General features: G+C 26.1%; 3 protein-coding genes across 3 annotated transcripts in view; all 3 read right to left on the bottom strand.

The window, feature by feature from the left end:
- Window positions 1–227: 227 nt before the first annotated feature.
- Window positions 228–4,040, bottom strand: LOC132920389 (large ribosomal subunit protein eL27). Its single transcript, XM_060982748.1, has 4 exons — window positions 3,882–4,040; window positions 3,269–3,501; window positions 1,922–2,061; window positions 228–334 (listed from the first exon to the last, which is right to left on the bottom strand). Exons 2-4 carry the CDS (start codon window positions 3,485–3,487, stop codon window positions 286–288), a joined length of 408 nt encoding a protein of 135 aa, XP_060838731.1. The 5' UTR covers window positions 3,488–3,501; window positions 3,882–4,040; the 3' UTR covers window positions 228–285.
- A 2,668-nt stretch (window positions 4,041–6,708) lies between these two features.
- On the bottom strand, window positions 6,709–11,837 carry LOC132922484 (uncharacterized). The gene is made up of 6 exons (XM_060986038.1): window positions 11,188–11,837; window positions 8,800–9,004; window positions 8,169–8,557; window positions 7,904–8,096; window positions 7,296–7,583; window positions 6,709–7,224 (listed from the first exon to the last, which is right to left on the bottom strand). The coding sequence occupies exons 1-6, from the start codon at window positions 11,472–11,474 to the stop codon at window positions 6,784–6,786; spliced, it is 1,803 nt and encodes a 600-aa protein (XP_060842021.1). The 5' UTR covers window positions 11,475–11,837; the 3' UTR covers window positions 6,709–6,783.
- A 3,651-nt stretch (window positions 11,838–15,488) lies between these two features.
- LOC132923146 (ATP-binding cassette sub-family G member 1-like) overlaps window positions 15,489–19,844 on the bottom strand; it is a 35,028-nt gene continuing 30,672 nt past the window's right edge. The window contains exons 7-12 of the mRNA XM_060986980.1: window positions 18,582–18,683; window positions 18,241–18,368; window positions 16,737–16,905; window positions 16,552–16,652; window positions 16,327–16,482; window positions 15,489–16,262 (exon numbers count right to left, since the gene is read on the bottom strand). Coding sequence (XP_060842963.1) covers window positions 15,915–16,262; window positions 16,327–16,482; window positions 16,552–16,652; window positions 16,737–16,905; window positions 18,241–18,368; window positions 18,582–18,683 — 1,004 coding nt within the window. The 3' untranslated portion in view covers window positions 15,489–15,914. The remainder of the gene's footprint in view (window positions 16,263–16,326; window positions 16,483–16,551; window positions 16,653–16,736; window positions 16,906–18,240; window positions 18,369–18,581; window positions 18,684–19,844) is intronic.

Here is a 19,844-nt window from a genome sequence, read left to right as displayed (position 1 = left end):
AAATTATGTACTTAAAATGCATTGTCCTAGACTCAAAAGAGCATCTAAAAAATAATGCACTGCATTGAAATTGAATCCTATCTATGAGGCTATGAACATTTGCTTCAGTTCTAAATTCAGCAGGTAGGATATTTGTTCATATTGTTATCTTAGAAAAACTTAGTCTATTAATACCATGTATTACTTATCATAAAGATGATTTAATTTATTAAATAATAACACATTGCTTAAGATTTTTTTTTTTTTATTATCCGATAAAAAGAGATAAATCTTACATGATGTCAACTAGAACCTTAACTTTTGGAAGAACCATTTGTTCTTTCCAGACTTGAATCTGTAAACAAAATACAATTGATGACATTAATGAAGTGTTGATTATTTAAAATGCAATATTATATTAATACATATGGTATTATAGAGGTTGTAAAAAGAAAGCATTAATATAGCATTTCTATCTATACCACACAGTTCTTGTTATTTATAAATATAATGAAATATGAACAATACATTTTTGAAATCAGATAATTTTATAACCACATACAGAGTGAAAATGTTAATGATTATAGATACTTTTTTAAAGTTTTGTTGGGTACAGAAGAATTTAATACTTAAAAATATGTTTTTTTAGGAGCTACATATTTTCTATTTTTTTTTTGCAAGGAAGTTTTAGTATATTAATTTTATATTAATACAATTTACATAAGATGTCATAGCCATGGCACTTGTTGTGCCAGCACGGAAAATTTGTATTTACTAATTTTAATTTTATATTCATAGCTATAACAATATAATGAATTAGCCTACTATCAAACTTACAGGTAAGAATATTAAAGTACTTACAATATCGACATATATAAGCCAATAAGAGTATATTTAAATTTTAATATTTTTCACTCATTAACTTAGGTTAAAAAGTAAATATTAAAAAACCCCAATAAGAACACATGTTTATATCTTAAAGTTTGATAATAGGTCAACTCAATATTACTATTTAAGCTAACAAAATTTAGAAACTAGAACTTACGTTTTGTTATATTAAGCAAGACTAAGATCTAAGATGACCTTGAGATTATGATATCCATTTAAATATTTTTTATTTAAGACATATAATATTAGACAAAAGCAAAAGATTAGCTTAAATTGTATAAAAATTTAAAATTATACCAATGGGCAACGACTAAATGGCAACATAAAATATCATTCAATGGATGTGCTGTAAGATTGTTGTTGTACTTTTGAATTGAAGTTATTTAACCAATAACGCATGAAATTTGACGCGGGCATTATAATGGTATCATAAACATATACACAGTACATATTATACAGTGTGGTTAGAAATATTACTAAATGATAAAATTTGAGCAATCTAATCAGGGGTACTTTAATGCTCAAGCATCCTATTATCTATCATAGGACATGGAAATAAATTGAAATATGTACATAATATAAAAAATATGAACTAAAGTTAATGAAGTTTTGAAAATTTATTGTCAACATAAGATGGTTTAAAAATATATATAGACAGGCAATAATTTTTGAATTTTTAATTTTAAACACTCCATACAAATTAAAATTTTTTATACTTATGCATGGAGTTGGAAGTTCAGAAATTGACAAAAAGGTATTTACATTTAAAACAACACTTCAATAGCCCAGACTTTCATAACTCAGAAATGAATAACCATCAAATTAAGGAAAATAACTACACAAAAATGATAAGTGACTTATTTAGTCATCATATAGCAGTCGACTATTATAGTTGATTCATAATGCATTAATGCAGTGGTAGATAAGATATCTCTATACTAAAATTACCCTAACAGAACCAAGTTAATTTAAGATTGTTTAAATTTGTAAGTGCATATTGTTGTAATACTATGAAATTTAGGCATAGCATGTATTTAAAAATATTTCATCTTACTTCTCTTCAAATTTAACTCGGGTCTGGAATCTGTATTTCTTTTTAATCATTGGATCTTTTAGATCTTTAGGTGAAACCTTGTCTACCGTAACATCTTGAACTGAGTATCTAGTCGGCATGAGGTGGTTGTAATTGAGTACCTGAAAAAAAAATATGGAAATTAAAATAGGTAATGAGACTAAAATGGTAGAATTAATATAAATTTATAAATGGTTTTTATTTTATTACTGTGAGTATTGATATACATAAAACCTTTTTTTTTTTTTTAAATTTAAAGTAAAAAAACATCAGACTGAAACTTGTAGATGGATAATAAATAAATTAATAATATATCTATAAAATGTTTATACAGATCAGTTATATTTATTATAAAGCAGCTAAGAAGTTATGAGTGTAAATAATCTGCTAGGTAATTCAAAACCATACTTAATATATTAATGACTTAAAGGATATCATACCCACACAATATTATCAGCTCCTTACGAACTATACCATATGCAATTTTTAAACAGCAGAACCAATTTTATCGTTATTAGCTTTAATATTAAGCTGTGTACAGAACAATAGCATACATTTAAAAAAAAAACCATCTCTTCTTATAAAGGGTAATGTAGTCTAATGCCAGCTAGCAACAAATGTATTCTGGTCTATACAGTGGCTTAGTAAATAACAGTAAATCAACATGTTACTTTAACATTGAAGTAAAATCTAACTGTTCATTAATACAAGTAAGAGTATGTAAAATATAGCAGTATATATTCATACCTAATTTACTTGATGAAGACTTTAATATTGTAAAAAAGAAGACGCATATTTATGTCAAAGTTAACATACGAAATTGATGTAACTTAGTTTTGTTGTAAGTTTGTAAAACGAGACAATACATCATGTAGGTACAGTATCGCCAAGACAGTATGTCCTTTTCATAATGGAATTTATAAAAAAATCTTTTTTTTGTTTGGATAAAAACTGAATATTTAACAGAAGATATTTCTATTTGGAACATACATGTGAATTTGATAACTTCAATAGAACAATTTGAAAGACATGTATTAAAAGTATATACCAGAATATTGCTTAATAGTTTCAATTAAAATATACATGTCATTGTAATAACATGAATGTACTTGCCATTAGTACTACTGACACACGGTGTTTTCAGATTATTAATAATTATAAAACAATCAACCTTCCATATGAATAGTTAATAAAATATTAAATCAATAAGGAATCAATGGCCAAACTATCCATGTACTCAAGTAATTAACTGTCAAAAAAAAAATATTTTATCACACACACGAGTAGGATATAGCAATATTATAATATATATTGAATAAGAAGTCTTACTTTCAGGAAAGGTTTGATTTTGGAACGTTTTTTTAGTTTTTCCTGTGACATGCGTTTGGTGACTTTCCTAGGGTAACGATCTATTCCAGCTACCAGTGCATGACCATACTGTCTTTCTGCTGTACCTTCATCGTAGGTCTTCATTATGACAGCTTTTCGGCCGGCGTATCTACCAGATAACACCAGCACGATTTTACCAGATTTCATTATTTTACCCATTGTGCCGATTTGTGCTGAAATTGCAAGTAAAATAGAAAATTAATATTAATAATATGTCAAACGTAACGCACGTATGCACACGAACAACGTTGTGAACGAAATCTGCGATTTTGGAAATTTTTTGTAAACGCCACAGGAAGTTATTATTATAATAATGAATAATATACTCGGTTTCAATTTTTGCTGAAAATAAGTGTTAGATATTAGCTAGGTATTCATATCGTGGCACGTTTACGTAGGAGAACCGACAGGTAAAAACAACTCCGGCAATAATAAATCGAGTCTTTCGTGGATTTCGTTCACGACGCGCCTTGACTGGTATATTTAACAGAAATATGTACACAAAAGCAAATTAAATGCTGTTCATTAATTAAAATAATTCGAAATTACTTACCACAAGACTACGCGATTCTTACACGAGGGCAGGCTACGAACGCCAAAAGAGAGAAGAGAACTATTTGTTTTCAACAGGATTTTGAGGTTACGAACGGAGCACCAGTTTTACCGACTCGTGACTGTCGTGACTCCGCCTGGCGCTTGGAAGAAATGACAAACGCTGGCTGACAATCATGTGTTCGGGAATTCAGTTTGTTCGTCCATGAACTCTTTCACCGCCAATGTTTAATTTTCACGGAGTCGAGTCACGTGAAGAGTACCATATCATATAAATAATAATTATTACATGAATAATTCATTTATTTTCACTCTTCGATATGTCATTACTTATTACCTGTTATAAATGGTTTTTTTTGTTGATAATTTTTATTTAGTATTCTGTGACATGTGTAGTTCGGTAGTTGTTCAGCTTAATTTATAATATTGTTTGGCGATTTAAGAGGTATACCACGAACTATAAACAATAGGTAATACACTAGTCACTAATACCGAAATATAGCCATGTATAGGTATATTATACTGAGACACTGAGTGGCTACTAGTTGCGTCCTGTCTAAAGACATTGAGACCTGAGATTTTTTGGGGGTACAATTATTAATTATGATTTGTGGCTCAGGTTGTTTTAACGTACACACAAATTATTGCGGCCCAGATGTTTGATGGGTGCTTGGTAATTAAAAATATAAAATTATATATTATTTATTATGAAATATCTAATTCTACCAATATTTTTCTAAACTTAATTTCTTTTTCGTTAGTTGTATTATAACGTAGGTACCTAGGTAATTATAAGCTTTCTGTCTCTCTGTAGCATCATCGGGCAGTAGGTACTAGGTACCATTATTTAAGATAATATTAAAAGATATTATTCTAAGACATTATCTTAAATTGTGGTACCTACCTATACTTACTGGTTACTACTTATTTAATGCAGATAAGTTAAAAATTTTATTTTTATTTAAGGCTTAGACCTATATTAAAGAATTAAACTAAAATAAACTCAACCTAAAATAATCACAGAACAGATCATAAGTGCTTAGGGTGTACCTATTATTACTCCCGATTTTAAAATTGGCACCCTCAAATATTTTTTTATGTCACATTTAGCAGAGATTCAACGCTATGCCAGGAAAATAAAGAGCTTAAGCACCCTCAATTTTTTCATTGAAATTGTGCCTATGGAACAGAAATAATAGACAAATAAACATTTATTAGATGTACTATAATATGAACTAGGTATGTAATTCATACCTACGTTAAAAATTGTGTTTTATTTTTATTTAAACAAAGTCATTTTTTTAAATACTTATGTCGAAAATTTTGATGGATTATGCCATGTGCCTGTATTGTTGTAGCATATGTAGTATAGGTATTATATATATTACACACTATATTATTGTATTACATTATGGCATAATCTAATCAAAATTACAACATATTTAAAAAATATATACATGACAATTTAAAATTTAGACTCTAAGGCCTTATTAATGTATTATTATATATTTTTAAATCATCGATAAACACAAAAATATTTCACCCTGTGCTAGTTGTAGAACATGCCATTTTTTAAATTGCATAATATGAAAAGCAATACGTATTACATGCCAGCTGTTTGTTATTATTATTTTTTTAACTAATTTAAACAGGTAACGGTAATACAATATTTATTACTTAATACTTATGTTCAAGTTTAAATGATTAATATTATCTACTTTGACCGTAACTAGGATATAATCATATAAGTATAAAACGGGTGAAAACTATTCACAATTTTTAATTCGTTCTTCTTTGAGACGCAACTAGTATTCAGCTATTAAACCATTTATCAAGTGTCAATACATCATAATTCATACCTACTTCGTTATTTCATTGTACAATTGTATCTATAATAACACAGAACAATAACTAATATTGTTAACTGGATATTCATATTATATACTTAGGTACTTAAAACATTATTATGTTTCCACATTTCGCTGATATTTAAATGTTTGATCGATTTTAACACAAGTCAATAAAAACCTATACACCTATGTCTGAAAAGTATTTAAGTAGGTGCCTATTACATTTTGAATTTATCCTATACACTCCTATATAATGAATACATTATAATAAATTGTTCAAAAATTAATTTCATAATAGGACTTGGAAAATAATATTGTTTAATGTTTATATTATGCCATCTACCACTTTCGGTCTTGGAATATAATTGATAGGATTCAGAAGTAATCAAGTATTCAAAATACTATTTAAATTTGCCTGAATGAATATTATTGGCTATTATAACCAACCATTGAAATAAATAATAACTAATTTTAAATCTATTTTAAATTTTACACTTTTTTACGTAGCACTTGTTAAGTTCTTAAATTTATCAGTTGTTTTAAATATATTACTTTTAAATTTTAATTTTAATAAAAACACTATAATATAATATTGTATGACCATAAAAAAAATAGGATAATGGGGGAGGGAAAATTATGTTAGTAAAGAAATTAACTTAAACAAAATTAAACTTCATTTTAATCATGATTGATGTTAATAAAAAGTCATAATCAAATAAAATATTGTAAATACAACTCAAGACATTAACAATAACTTTTTATATATTTTTTAAACGGGTCAATTATTGAACATTTTTGGTTAATTCTACCAATATATATTAAAAACCATTTTAGAAAAGAATTTATTTTGATAAATGAAAACCAATTTCAATTAACATAGTTGAAATTTAAAAATAAAAAAAGGATAGATTACTTTAAACTACATACCTACTAAAATTTAGCGTTAATTTAATAAAAAATAACTACAACTACATAGTATATAATATTAAATAGTAATTTATGTATTGAAATTGATTAATTTCACATCATAAAATAATTTTTTATTTATTCAAATTATGAATTATCTTGATTTCCATACCATGGTTTTTTTATTTGAGTTTGATTATTACGCATGAAAATTGTAGTTTTTGGAGTAGAATCTGGTTTTAAAGTCCTCCAATTACCTTCCTCCTTATTCTTCACAGAGTTCACAGTTTGTTTATAATTGTTATGACTGTTACGAGTCCATGAGTCTTTACGTTCAGTTTCATTACCATATTGTACAGTTTTAACTTTAGAATCATTTGTAAATTTGTCCCCAAAAATGTGTTCTTTATTTTTCATCAAATTCGATACATATAATTTATATGGCTCTAGAATATTCATAACTTCAGTAATTTTTTTTTGATCATCTGTTGACAATGTTGTATTTTTTAAAGCTAAAGAAAGTTTTTCGGACAAAACATCTAACAAATTAACTTCTTGGTTATAGTTACTAAATTTGGTTCTATGTGTCTATAAAAAATGTTATAACAATATTTTTAGTATAATGAAAAATTAAATAAATTATAGTTTTTCTTATTTACCATGAGACTGTAAACACAAGTCACATTTTTAATGTTCAATAACGTTGGAATATATTTGAGTGCACTTATGAGATCATTCTTGGTTAGAATAAGATATGATATAATTTGACTTAAAAGTTTTTCTTGATGCACAGGATGAGTAAACGTTTTTAACAAGTCCACCAACATTTGTTCTACTAGTGCGGTTTTCGCATTTATTTTAAAGAATGTATAAATATAATCAATAGAACAACCAAAGCTTTTTACATCATAAGCTTTCTTAAGATGAAAGTTGGCCTTTAAATAATCCTAGTATAAAAAAAATTTATATTATTTTGAGAATATATTTATATTTTCTTTTATATAATTAAATGCAAATTTATATAACAATAATCTATATATAGTGTATTCAAAATAAGATCAGTATGGGCGGCCACATTATGCGCATAAGCATGGCTTTCATCCACGGGACACGATGGGTGAATCTACAGGTGTTCGACTTGGTGGGGAATGTCTCAACTGCGTGCTGCTGTTGAAAACTGGTCGCCGCCCTGTATCAATCTTATTTTGAATAGACTATAGTATAAGTTATACATTTGTAATTTTGGTCAAATTATATAGTAAGATACCTTTTTATTAAACAAATAGTAGTTTCCAATTGCTCCATGAACATAACCATTATCACTATGCTCTAATGCCTCAATAAGTTGCTCCAAAATTATAGTAATATCATTATTATACTCTTTATTTTGAGCAATTTTTGATAAGCTAAGTAAACAATTTTTTAGCAAAAGAAAATCTTTTGTGCTGTCTATTACTTCACTGAAAAAAATATTTTTAATAATTTACATTGTTAGAGAAAATAATTATCAAATATATTTTTATTAAACTAACATTAGTAATTTTAATGCTTCTTCTAGAATTTGATTTTTGACATTTCTATTTTTATTCATGTTTTTACTCATCCTATGATATATATGAATTAAATGCAATTTATGGTGATCTTTGTTACCAAGTTTTACTGCCATTTCAGACGCTTTAATTTCTTGTTCAGAACATTCAAAATAATTGCCACATGTTCTTTGCCAATGTGTTAATACTCTAGCCATTAAAAAATACCATTCAGCTTCAGTTCCATTTAGTGATAATGCTTTAAGTGCACAATCTTTTGCTATTTGTGCACAAGGTAATCCATACTCGTAAAAGAATAATGTTTGAATACCAAATAATCCAGCTTTATTTACATTATTCATATTATTTGGCATGATAAAATGCTCCAATACCTAAAAAAAACAACAACAAAACATTAAGCATAGGTAATCAATAATATCAAAATAATAATAATAAAAGCAGAAATTCAGTTATAATATATTCATGAATATTAAAAATCTAACAAATATTGCTTAAATTAATATACAAAACAACAAAAGTAATAACATTATTGAACAACAAAACACTGTAATAGTTATTATAATGTATTATAGTGTTCAGTTAAGATTTTTGCTACATATTATATTGTACAAACCATATTTTTAATTGAACACAATTGAAACAAATAACCTTTCATTGAAAACGTAATGTGATTGAGAGCTATCCTAATAGATTTTAAAAACGGATCATTACTTCCAATAGACGATAAAATGTTCTCAATTTCACTAATAATATTTAAAGCTTTAGTTTCCTTTCCTTCAGAAATATATTCATAACATATAACTATGTTATAACCAAATCTAAAAAAAGAAATTCAAATTAATAATTATAGAGTTAATTTAATGTATAATGTAGTTGTAGTGGCACAAAAATAATATCATTAATTTGGTATATTTATAATATTTACACAAAACCTTAATAATTGGTTAAAAAAATTAAATATTATATGAATCATTCAAATCATAATAAAGAAAATAGCCTAATACTTTATAATAATTTGTTATGTTGCCTTACATAGGCATAGTAATAAAACTAAAATAAAACAATATTATAATACCCTTAAGTACTTAATCATTGATAAAAAGAAATAAAATGGTTAATTATGAGATAGAGACCAAATATAAAAAATATTATCAAACAGAATATGGTGAAAGAATGAAAGCTACGCTTGCATAGGTAAAGATAATTTTATGAAATAATAGATACTAACTATTAATAATAGGTTTAATAGTTTTCCTTTAAATTGTTTTATATTTGTATATATTATGTAATAATAATCAAGGTTGAGCAATATTGAGTTAAAAGTTAATGTTAAGTTAGATATTTTTTATCAAGTTAAATAAAAAATAACTTTTTTAAAAGTAACTAATAACTTAATATTTTTACCAGGATATGTTTTTTATAATCAGTAAACTAATTTTATAGTGACGATAAATTAATTAAGTATGGATTAAACCCTTCGGATTTAAAATATATTTAATTTTGTACAAATTATAATTTTTATGTATAAAAAAAAAATCAAAAATATTATTTATCATTAGGTATATGTGTAATACCATAATGTAAATTATTGAAGTAGAGATAGTACATTCTGGATTACAATAGGAATTAAAATAATGCGAATAAATATAACTTAGTGTAACTTTATATAAAAATTACAATCTCTTCTAAACACATAAATTTCAAATTTTCAATAATGACACTAACAGACAACCTTTAATTGAAATTTTAACAAAGATCGGTGCTATGATCTTTTAAAAATAATTTTTGTAATTTTAGAGTTCCATGAACGTTTTTTCTTATTGTTTTTATTTCTGTAAAAATATGTCAATTAATTTTATATAGGTAGCTACGTATTATTTGTACTAAATAACAATTTTATTTGTGTGTATTTTTACTTTTATTAAATATACTTATTGTGATTTAGCATAGATTGTTAATTATATTATATAAAGTTAAAAATGAATATACATTTTTACTAAGTTGTTACTAGACTACTTTTTTATTTAGCGTAATACTTTTACAAGATAGAATGCAGTTTTGAAAATAATTAACATAATCAAAAAACACTAGATAAAAGTAAATTAATTTTTAATTTAACAAGGTTGGTCACTTTAGATTGATATATTTAATAAATATAAATATTGAAATACATGATAGAAGTTTCTGTTGCAAGTTCAAAATTTATCAAGTCAACTAAAAAAAATTATTTATGTAAAGAAAAACATATTAATTTGTATATAAGGATATCAGGTATTATTATTATACATATACTTGTGGCATAGTATAAATAATTACATCAACATCTTAACTATGTAGTTTAATAAAGTACCTTTAAAACTTAATTATATTATATTGCACTACTTAAAAGCACTTTTTTTTATCATTTGCTAACAATATGACTCAAAATTTTTTGGGACCCTAAGAACTAGGCCAACACTGGTTATTAGTAAATACTAATATATGTACTGTTCTATAGCATATACCTACTAGAATACTAGAACTAGATGACCAAGATTTTCAAGAAGAGAAATTTGATATCCATTTAGTAGGTTACTTGCTGATTTGTATAAAGGTTGGAGTCTGATACTGGTAAGTATATATTTCTGTTAAATCGCATACTATGTAAGTGCTTGAACGCTTGACTTTAGACTGATAAATATCGATACTATCAAATCTCCCTTGAAAATCTTGAAATATTTTTAATTGAGTAATTTTTCAACTAGAATTTTAGACCAAGTAAAATTGATCACTTTATTTTAATTGTTGCTAACACTAGATACTTTAATTACCTAAGCATAGTTTATAGGAAATTCATTTTGCTATTTTATAGGCAAGTAATATTAGATTAGGTATTACCTACTAGTCCTACTATGACACGCACATATTATCAAAAAACAAAATTTAAAAAATAATAATTTTGTTTGTTTTTCCACACAATAAGCATTAATTAAGTTTTATATTATTATCGACAGGTACTCACAGTTTCCATTTGATGAACTCTGGGTACGTGTCGTGCTGCATGCCGTACTGACCCTGGGTGATGGCCTTCATGTCCAGGTTGTCGAACAGTACGTCCTTTGACTGATCGCCGCACACCTTGAACCTCTTCTGCCAGGCAACTGGATTTTCGTATCCGTCCACAAAGTTGACCGTTGACGGTAAAAAGTTGATTTTTTTGAACTCTTGGCAGATGGATGTCGACGGATCGTTAACCGAGAGGTCTTCGTTGTTGTTCGCCATGTTCGTGTACACGAGCTTTTCTCCCATTACAATACTCACAAGCAAGACAGAAAATCGTTCGATCAAACCTACTGCCAAATCGAAAATTATAAGGGTGACTAATTATTAACGTTCTAAGACATTCAACAACAGATCGTGAGTGAACAGTGAGCGAATAATGTAAATAAAAATTTAGAATAAATAATAATAAGTTAGGTACATCGGGAGTGAACAATACTGAAACACTGCACCACCAGACCGCAGAGGCGCAGAATGGCAGAACAAATAATGGAAAATGGCCTCACAATTAGTTAAGATAACAATTGGAAAATCCTGGCGCTATGTGTGAGACGTATCTATTTTAAGACGAATATTTATATTATGTTCCATTTTCCATGTTTATCGTTTATGTACCGTACCACTGCTATTCTGTGCGCCAAAGTATTTATGAATAATAATTAATAATATTCATAATATTAATTATTTGACACCAAATTACAAATATAAATATTAGATACAAACAAATTTACAAATTACAATAATTTTACCGGCCCAGTTAATTTAGCTAGATTTTTAGCAAGCGGCCCAATTCGGGCCTGTCCATAAGTGTTATTTCCATTTTCCAGCGCATTTCTAGTGCGCACGGAGTAGGCATTTTTTTACCTTCCAAGCATAGGCACAATTACAATTTGAGTTTTAAATTTGGGGGAAGGGGGCTATTATAATTTGCATGTATGTACTGTGTGTATGCTTCCTGATATATGTGTGGTGGGAGGAGATATATATTAATATATTATATACAAACCATTTTGGGGCTATGGTTGATTTTGAGGGGGCTTAGTCCCCCCCAATCTCCCTTCAAATTATTGCGCTTATGCAGTTCCGAGCTGGGGGTAGATACTTTGTAGATGGCATATGACCAGTCTCAAAATAATATTTTTTAGAAGAAAAATACCAACCTACTAGTTCCTACGTCCTACCATTCTTGGTGGTAATTTGTAAAAAGTCTGGATTCAGTTTTTATAGTCGGACAAACAGTCCGAGCACATTTTTAGTGTCGGATAAAAAGACCAAAAATATAAAATATTCTATAAAATTAATATTTATTTTAAAACTTTAAAAATGTTTGTAGACATTATATAATATTATACTCATATTATATTATTATATATATTTTTTTTATTTTCTTATTTTCATTTATAATTATATAATAAAACGGATATACATGTATTTAAAAATAATAAAATATTAATATACAATCATACGATATCTTAGGAACAACAATTGAATAATATCAAAATTTATTTGTAACTAAATATATTATATTAATTTAATTTTAACTATCAGGTTTTATTATTTATTCTTTATGCATATCAATGATATACTAAGAAGTAATAGGTACAGAATTCTATACATTAAACATTAAACATACACTTGAAATACATTTAAATTTTAAAAATAAATATTAGTTACATTTATAAAATATTTTGTATTTTCGGACTTTTTGTCCGACCGTAAAAACTAAATCCGGACTTTTTATCCAACTTTTTTTAAAATGGACTTTTCGTCCGCGATTCATTCTTGGTGGACGCGACTCTAAAAGACGATTGAAGGCTGAAGCGTAAGTACACAGTGGTAGGGTCGTAATCTATCTACTAGCTGAATGCTGAGAACTCTGAAACACCGAAGTATTTCTAATGGGTGGGCTCTTATAGCACTCAATACCTACCCAACAGTCAACACCAACATATGACATACATCATTTGGGTACTTTATAAAAAAAAAATATGTAAGTATGATCGATATTTACAAATTAATGGTGAGATAAAAATCATGAAATTATAACTTTTGTCTTTTTCAATAAACATAAACACGTCTTTATAAAATTATACAAATTATGTTAGATGGTAGGCGAATAGTGGATGATTATATTATTAGATATTTAGTTTTGTTTCTTATACAGTTATATGGTATAACTTATACCTATAGCAGTATAGCATTAATTAAATATAATCGTGTCTTTTATCAATGTTCCCAGGTAGTATGACGACTATGACGTATTACACTTATTTATATTTATAATCAGTGGCGGATCCAAGGGAGGGGTAAAAGGGTAAATACCCCTCCCCTTGAGCTTATTATATTTAAATTTTATAAATTTATAAAAGTATAAAAATGTTGTCATTGATACCAGTTTGTAAGAATAAATTCTAAATAGTGAATATATTAATAAGTATGTTATTAAGTAGGTATGAATAGTATCTGATGGATATATTTTAATTACCCCCTCCCCCCGGATGAATTTCTGGATCCACCACTGCTTATAATAAAACCTTATGTCTTAGAAGTTAATAGAGTACATGTAAAATAGAATTTACAGTATCAACAGAAAGTTCAGAATTGTGTAAATTGACTATGGGTAGTCAAAGTCTATTTAAAATTATTTTTAAATATTTAATATTTTGTAAAGAAAAATATGATTAAAAATTCCTGCCGAAGAGACATAGGTATACCATGACTATTTATCAGTTAAGCTAGTGAAATGTACGAACTATGAAGTACCTAATATGTATTAGGTATATTGTTATTGTTGGTATTTATGCTTATGTAAATGTAGTATACAGTTAAATAATATTTTGAATATACCTAGTTAATAATTGTTAGTATAATTGTGTTTTGTTTATGTATAGTCTGTATAATTTAAACTTAACTTACCTAGGTTTACTATGCAAATTGGTGGTAAAAATGTTGCATAAATAATGTTTGAAATAAAGTAGGTAAATAAAAATTTCTTAGTAGTTTTCAAAATAACCGGGAAAAACTAAAAAATATTAAGGAAAAACAAGAATTTTTAAGTTAAACCAGTACCTATTCAACAAAATCAATTTTATTTTTTTGTTGTAATTCATAAGCAAATAATTGTAGATCTGTAAAATTTTTACCAAATTTTCAGGTTTATTACTATTTTCAATACATGATGACATTTTAGAATATTTTGACTATTTAAAATTTTTTTTATTTTTTATTCTTCTAATTTATTTTTTATTAATTTAGATAAAATATTATTTTTTGGGTGAAAATTCTTGAAAATGTAATAAAAGATTCTATGTCAAGAACAAGTTGTTCTTATATCTGTAAAAAAATATTTAAAATACACTATGATATGCATAATTTTGTTATATATGCATTTGAATTTTAAATTTAAACAAATTTAAATATTAAACAGTGAATAACAATATTATTTATTAAGATATAATTAAAAAAAAATATTTTTTTGGACTATACCTAAACCTTTTATATTGTAAATTTTATTATACACAGTAGTATTTTATTTAGTAATTAAAATTGGTATATTGGCATTTCTTTTTACATATTTTTATAGGCATGTTAAACTTTAATAATGTTACTCATGAAAATGATAATACAATTATACATGTATATATTTTTAAATACTATTTCCTAATAGCAATAATATATTGTTTTACATAAACTAAAAACTTATTGTACAATATTACCCTTTGATCAATAATTGTTGTATGTTTAGGTGTGTGTATGGATGTTGCAGGGTATGCTAATAACATCTGCGACCTGGGAATAATTACAGTTTACGTTCACAATTATATTTTTTTTCTCAATTAATATAGTTAGTACTGTTAGTAGTTACAATTTACAAGATAAGATCATAAATTAGATTTTTAGGATATTATTTTAAAATATTTAATTAATTATTTTTAATATCATTAAATGTATTATTATTATTATTTTTATGATAATTTTTAGAATAATATGTTCTATATTTTTAATTAAAGCACAATATGTATTGATGTATTGTATAAAATAAATTACATTTTTGTATCAATCAAATGCATTGTCAAAACAAAGAAATGTCTTTATCAATCACAAGAAAAAGTGCTATTATTATAATATTATGTGATGAATACTCTTTTCTTAAAGCTTAAACACATATAAATGAATTATTTACAGTAATACCTACCACTAAGTCTTGTACACGCCTATAGTTGTATGGATGACTATTCCTAAACTATAAATAATAAATACAAATTAAAAACATTTAAAAAATAGTTTTATTTTTACAATCAACCTACCGCATTAAGTACTAATTCACATCGATAGAAACAATATAGTTACAATAGGTACCTAAAATTAAGGGTATTTTACATAAATAGTTGAATATCAATAAACATTATCTAATATCAATGATATAAAAATTAAATACAACACTTACAATTTACATAAATAAAAAGAATAAAAATATATTGAACAATATTCTATAAATCTAAATAGCAAGGTACCTATCACTTAGGTTTAATATAAATATACCGGTAATCCTAAATCTTAAGTATAGAATTATTTACACTAAATTATTAAGATAATATCAATTAAATTATATATTGGGTAAATTGTTTACCAAGTTAAAGAAACAAGTTCAACATATATTTTAAAGATAATAATCACAGATTGATAGGCTTAACGACATTTCAAACTTTTTCGTAAAGTCAGAAAACTAATTATCACAATGAAAATCAAAAATCCAACCATCACTGATATGTCCGTCCAATATTTTCCATCGGTCATACCAATTTCCTTGAATGTTGTTTCTGGGAAGCGGTAATGACAGTAACCTTCTTCATTTAAGCAGATTAGAGGTTCACGACCATATCCGTAAATAGAAACGACTAGCCCTTCTAGCGCATACCTCATATAACTGATGTAAGACACATAATACAGGGTAATAGGCATGTGGTTGAAAAGTACTAAGAAACCGGCGAAGAGAATACATAGACAAGTGATGATTGAACCAATAAAGACTCCGTTCTAAAACATATATTAGGATGAGTAAAAATGGACAAAATTTGTACAGAATTTTATATAGACTCACAACTGGATTCATAGCAGTCCCAAGAATAAGGCCAATACCTTCAGATATTAGAGTCATTAACTGACAAACAAATAAAAACATCAAAAATCTGGTCCACGTCATCATTTGTGCTGACAAGTAGTAAGAAATTGATGTGTAAATAAAACAAAACATCATCTGTGAAAAATATAAGTATTAATGAACAAAAATGTCCGTACAAATTGTTTTGGTAATTTCTTGACTTACCTGTAAAGGCATATTTGTGACGAGAAACGCTACAAAATAGGTTGATAGTTTATACCAGTTGTTAAATAATTCTTTTCTCAGAATGTGTAGTTCTGATGGGACTGAAAAAATAAATAAGTTTTAGATTAAATGCTTATTTACCTGAGATATTCTAATACAGCTATATATGTTTAATCTGTACTTACATTTTAAAATAGCTGGCATAATGGATGTGTAGCTTAAGTATACGAGTGTCACAATACAGAATCCAATATTGTTGATGGTTTTGCCACCGTCAATGCCAGCGTTTTCAAATAAAAGTCCTAATAATATTCCAACGAGGAAGTGCATACATACTTTTACATGAGTAACCGTCTACAACAAAATAATTAAGTTGTGATGATATAATAATGTTTTAAATAGTAAATAAATAGTTAACATATTATTATGTTTGAATTTATTTTATTACAGTGAACAACATAATTTGGTTTATTTAATAATTAATTGATAATATAAAGAAAGGAAAAAATTATTTCTAGTTCTTTCGCTTGCTTGTCTTAAATAAGACAAGAAAGTCTTGTGGAAACGGTTTTATGGGTAGGTTATTTTTATGTATTTTTAGAAACTTAACAGTGAAACTATTTATCAAAAATAAAAATAATTCCTACAATTTAATATGTTTATTTTGTATTTCATTTGATATAATATCCAAATTGTATATAATAATAATTTAAATATTATTATAACTACATTATGGTACACAAATTTAGGTATATACAATTAATTAATTTCCAAGAACATTAGAAATATTTGAACTTTGAGTTATAGCGTGACCTAATTTTGTAAACATGAGAATTTATTTTGTTTTATTACTATTATGTGATATAATAATGTACAACTTTAATGACCTAGTATTTTTTTATTATATAATTTTCTAACATAATAATTACTTTCTTGATAGATTTAAAAACTAACAGTATATTTTTACACTAATTTTTTTTTATTTTCAAGAAGTTTATTGATAATTGTAAAATGTATTAAATCTAATTAAATTTAAATTTAGATTAATTAATTAATAAGAATAAATTCAAAAGCAGAGCTACGTAATTTAAGTATATTATTATAAAATTACTTGGGATGTTATGGAGTTATCTACAGGTAAGTTTTGTTGGTTCATTACAAGGTATTTATAAATTGAAATAAAAAATATTTCAAATAACTTTTTGTTGATATATACAATACAGGTATCACTATTTAATTATATAGGTACAAGTTATAAATGTTTGCACCTGCCACCTAGTACATTATACAATTATGAAACAAATCTTAAATGTTGCCTTTTTTTAATCTCTCTTTTATATTGCTTTTGTGTCATTATTTGTATTAAATATTACAAAAGTTTAAAATTATACTTAGAAAATATAATTGGATTTAATCAAGTAGGAACCAACATTAGTATAGCACGAAACAACTAGAAAGGAGCATTAATATGCATTTAAATATCATACTATAAATTATAATAATACATATTTATTATCTAAATTGATAAAATAAAACATTTTTTATTAACATAGTATTGTAATTTAAATGAGTGGGGCTCAGGAGCTGGAGTCTACCAATTCGGCCATTCAGTACCCGACTGGTAAAAAATATATCTGTACATAGCTGATAATACAACTAAAAGTATAGATGAAAATAAATTTAACTAACCCAATCTCTGTAGACCTGCATTAAACTTCTGTGTATCAATACTAATAATTTATTGAATTCGGAAGGCTGGTTGACCAAGACCAATGTAGTCGGACCAGGATTTTTAGATTTTCTTTTTAATAACGAACCTGGAAATTTTAAAAACAATTTAATAACCATTAAAGATTAGGGCGATTAGGTAGTACATATTTGATAAATGTTATTTTTAAAAAACATTTCATTTTATAATAATTGGTACACTATACACATTATAATATGTGTATAAAAATACAGTATGTATAATGTATTGTATAGGAAAAAGTTATAAAAGACATAATTCATTAAAAAATTAATTATATTACGTGAATCGGTGATTTGAGGTGGTGTCCGCCATGATTTATCAATAGCTGCCGTTTTGAGTTGAGAGGTGAAATTTCCATATTCACCCGTCACTACTTCCAAAACTATAATCACAATTTTTTTAAACCATGTCAGTAGATATTCGATAGTAAGTATAAAATGTACGATATTAGAGAAAAGAAAATATTGTATTTTAATTTTTAGTAGGTAAATGTAGGGTTGGTAATTTTTTTAGTAGTTGAAAAAGTAAGTACAAACGGTTAATCACCCAGAATACATACTCTATAGGCTAGTGTATTATTAGTCTTTATACGGTAATTGTTTGTTATTGTATTTAAGTATTTCTAAATGAATTTGTTATGTTCTATATGGCAAGATAGGCATGCAGATTAAATAAATCAAGATGGTATCACATAAAATTAAATTATTGTAAAAAAATACTTGGCAGGATGATACAAATTTATTATTTTATGGTGTATTTGTATCTCATAATATTAATTATTAGGTATGTACAATGTTTTAAAAATAAAACAAATTAAAAACCAGTTTTTATTTGCGATTTTAAATTTAAATATAAGCAATATTTTACAGTTTCATAAAATCAAGAAGATATTTTTGTTTACTTGTAAAACATTAATGTTGTACAATATTGTAAAATATACTATACTACCTATCTATTACCCGTCGTATACGATTATAACTTATAAGTTATGTAGAAGGGATAAAAACATGGTTGTATAATAAAGAATTGTAATTTAATTAAAAATTGTATAAGGTCATCAGGAACTTAGGTGTGGACTGTGTGTGGACCCACTCTTCTTCAAAGAAAAATATGTATAAATAAACAAATAAATATACACATGTTATACGTACCTCTATATTCAACAGCAATACTAGATACATATATGTATTCTCAGTTTTAATAAAGTAAAAACGTTAAAAGCGATACGTGAATTTTTTACTGCCAAGTAATATAATATATTAATATAATACCGCTAAATAGCTTGCAGAGCATTTAAGCTGTGCTACGCGGAATAGCTTCAAAAATAACAATATAATATTGTCTTTATCGTTGATGATATTATATTATTATTATTAATTTTGCGTCGGGGACTCATTAGGGACGGATCCAGTAAGGCAAACCCGTGCCACTCGAGCCAGAGAGCATAAACACACACATTTACTCATTTTTCTAAAATTGAATGGCATAGGTATCTATTGTTTTTTTTTAAATTTAAATCACTTATAAATAAATTATTTTTAAA

The sequence above is a fragment of the Rhopalosiphum padi genome, chromosome 2 (genome assembly GCF_020882245.1).
Source record: "Rhopalosiphum padi isolate XX-2018 chromosome 2, ASM2088224v1, whole genome shotgun sequence".
Taxonomy (NCBI): domain Eukaryota; kingdom Metazoa; phylum Arthropoda; class Insecta; order Hemiptera; family Aphididae; genus Rhopalosiphum; species Rhopalosiphum padi.
Note: the sequence above shows the minus strand (reverse complement) of the source record. Positions and strands in the feature narration are given on the sequence as shown.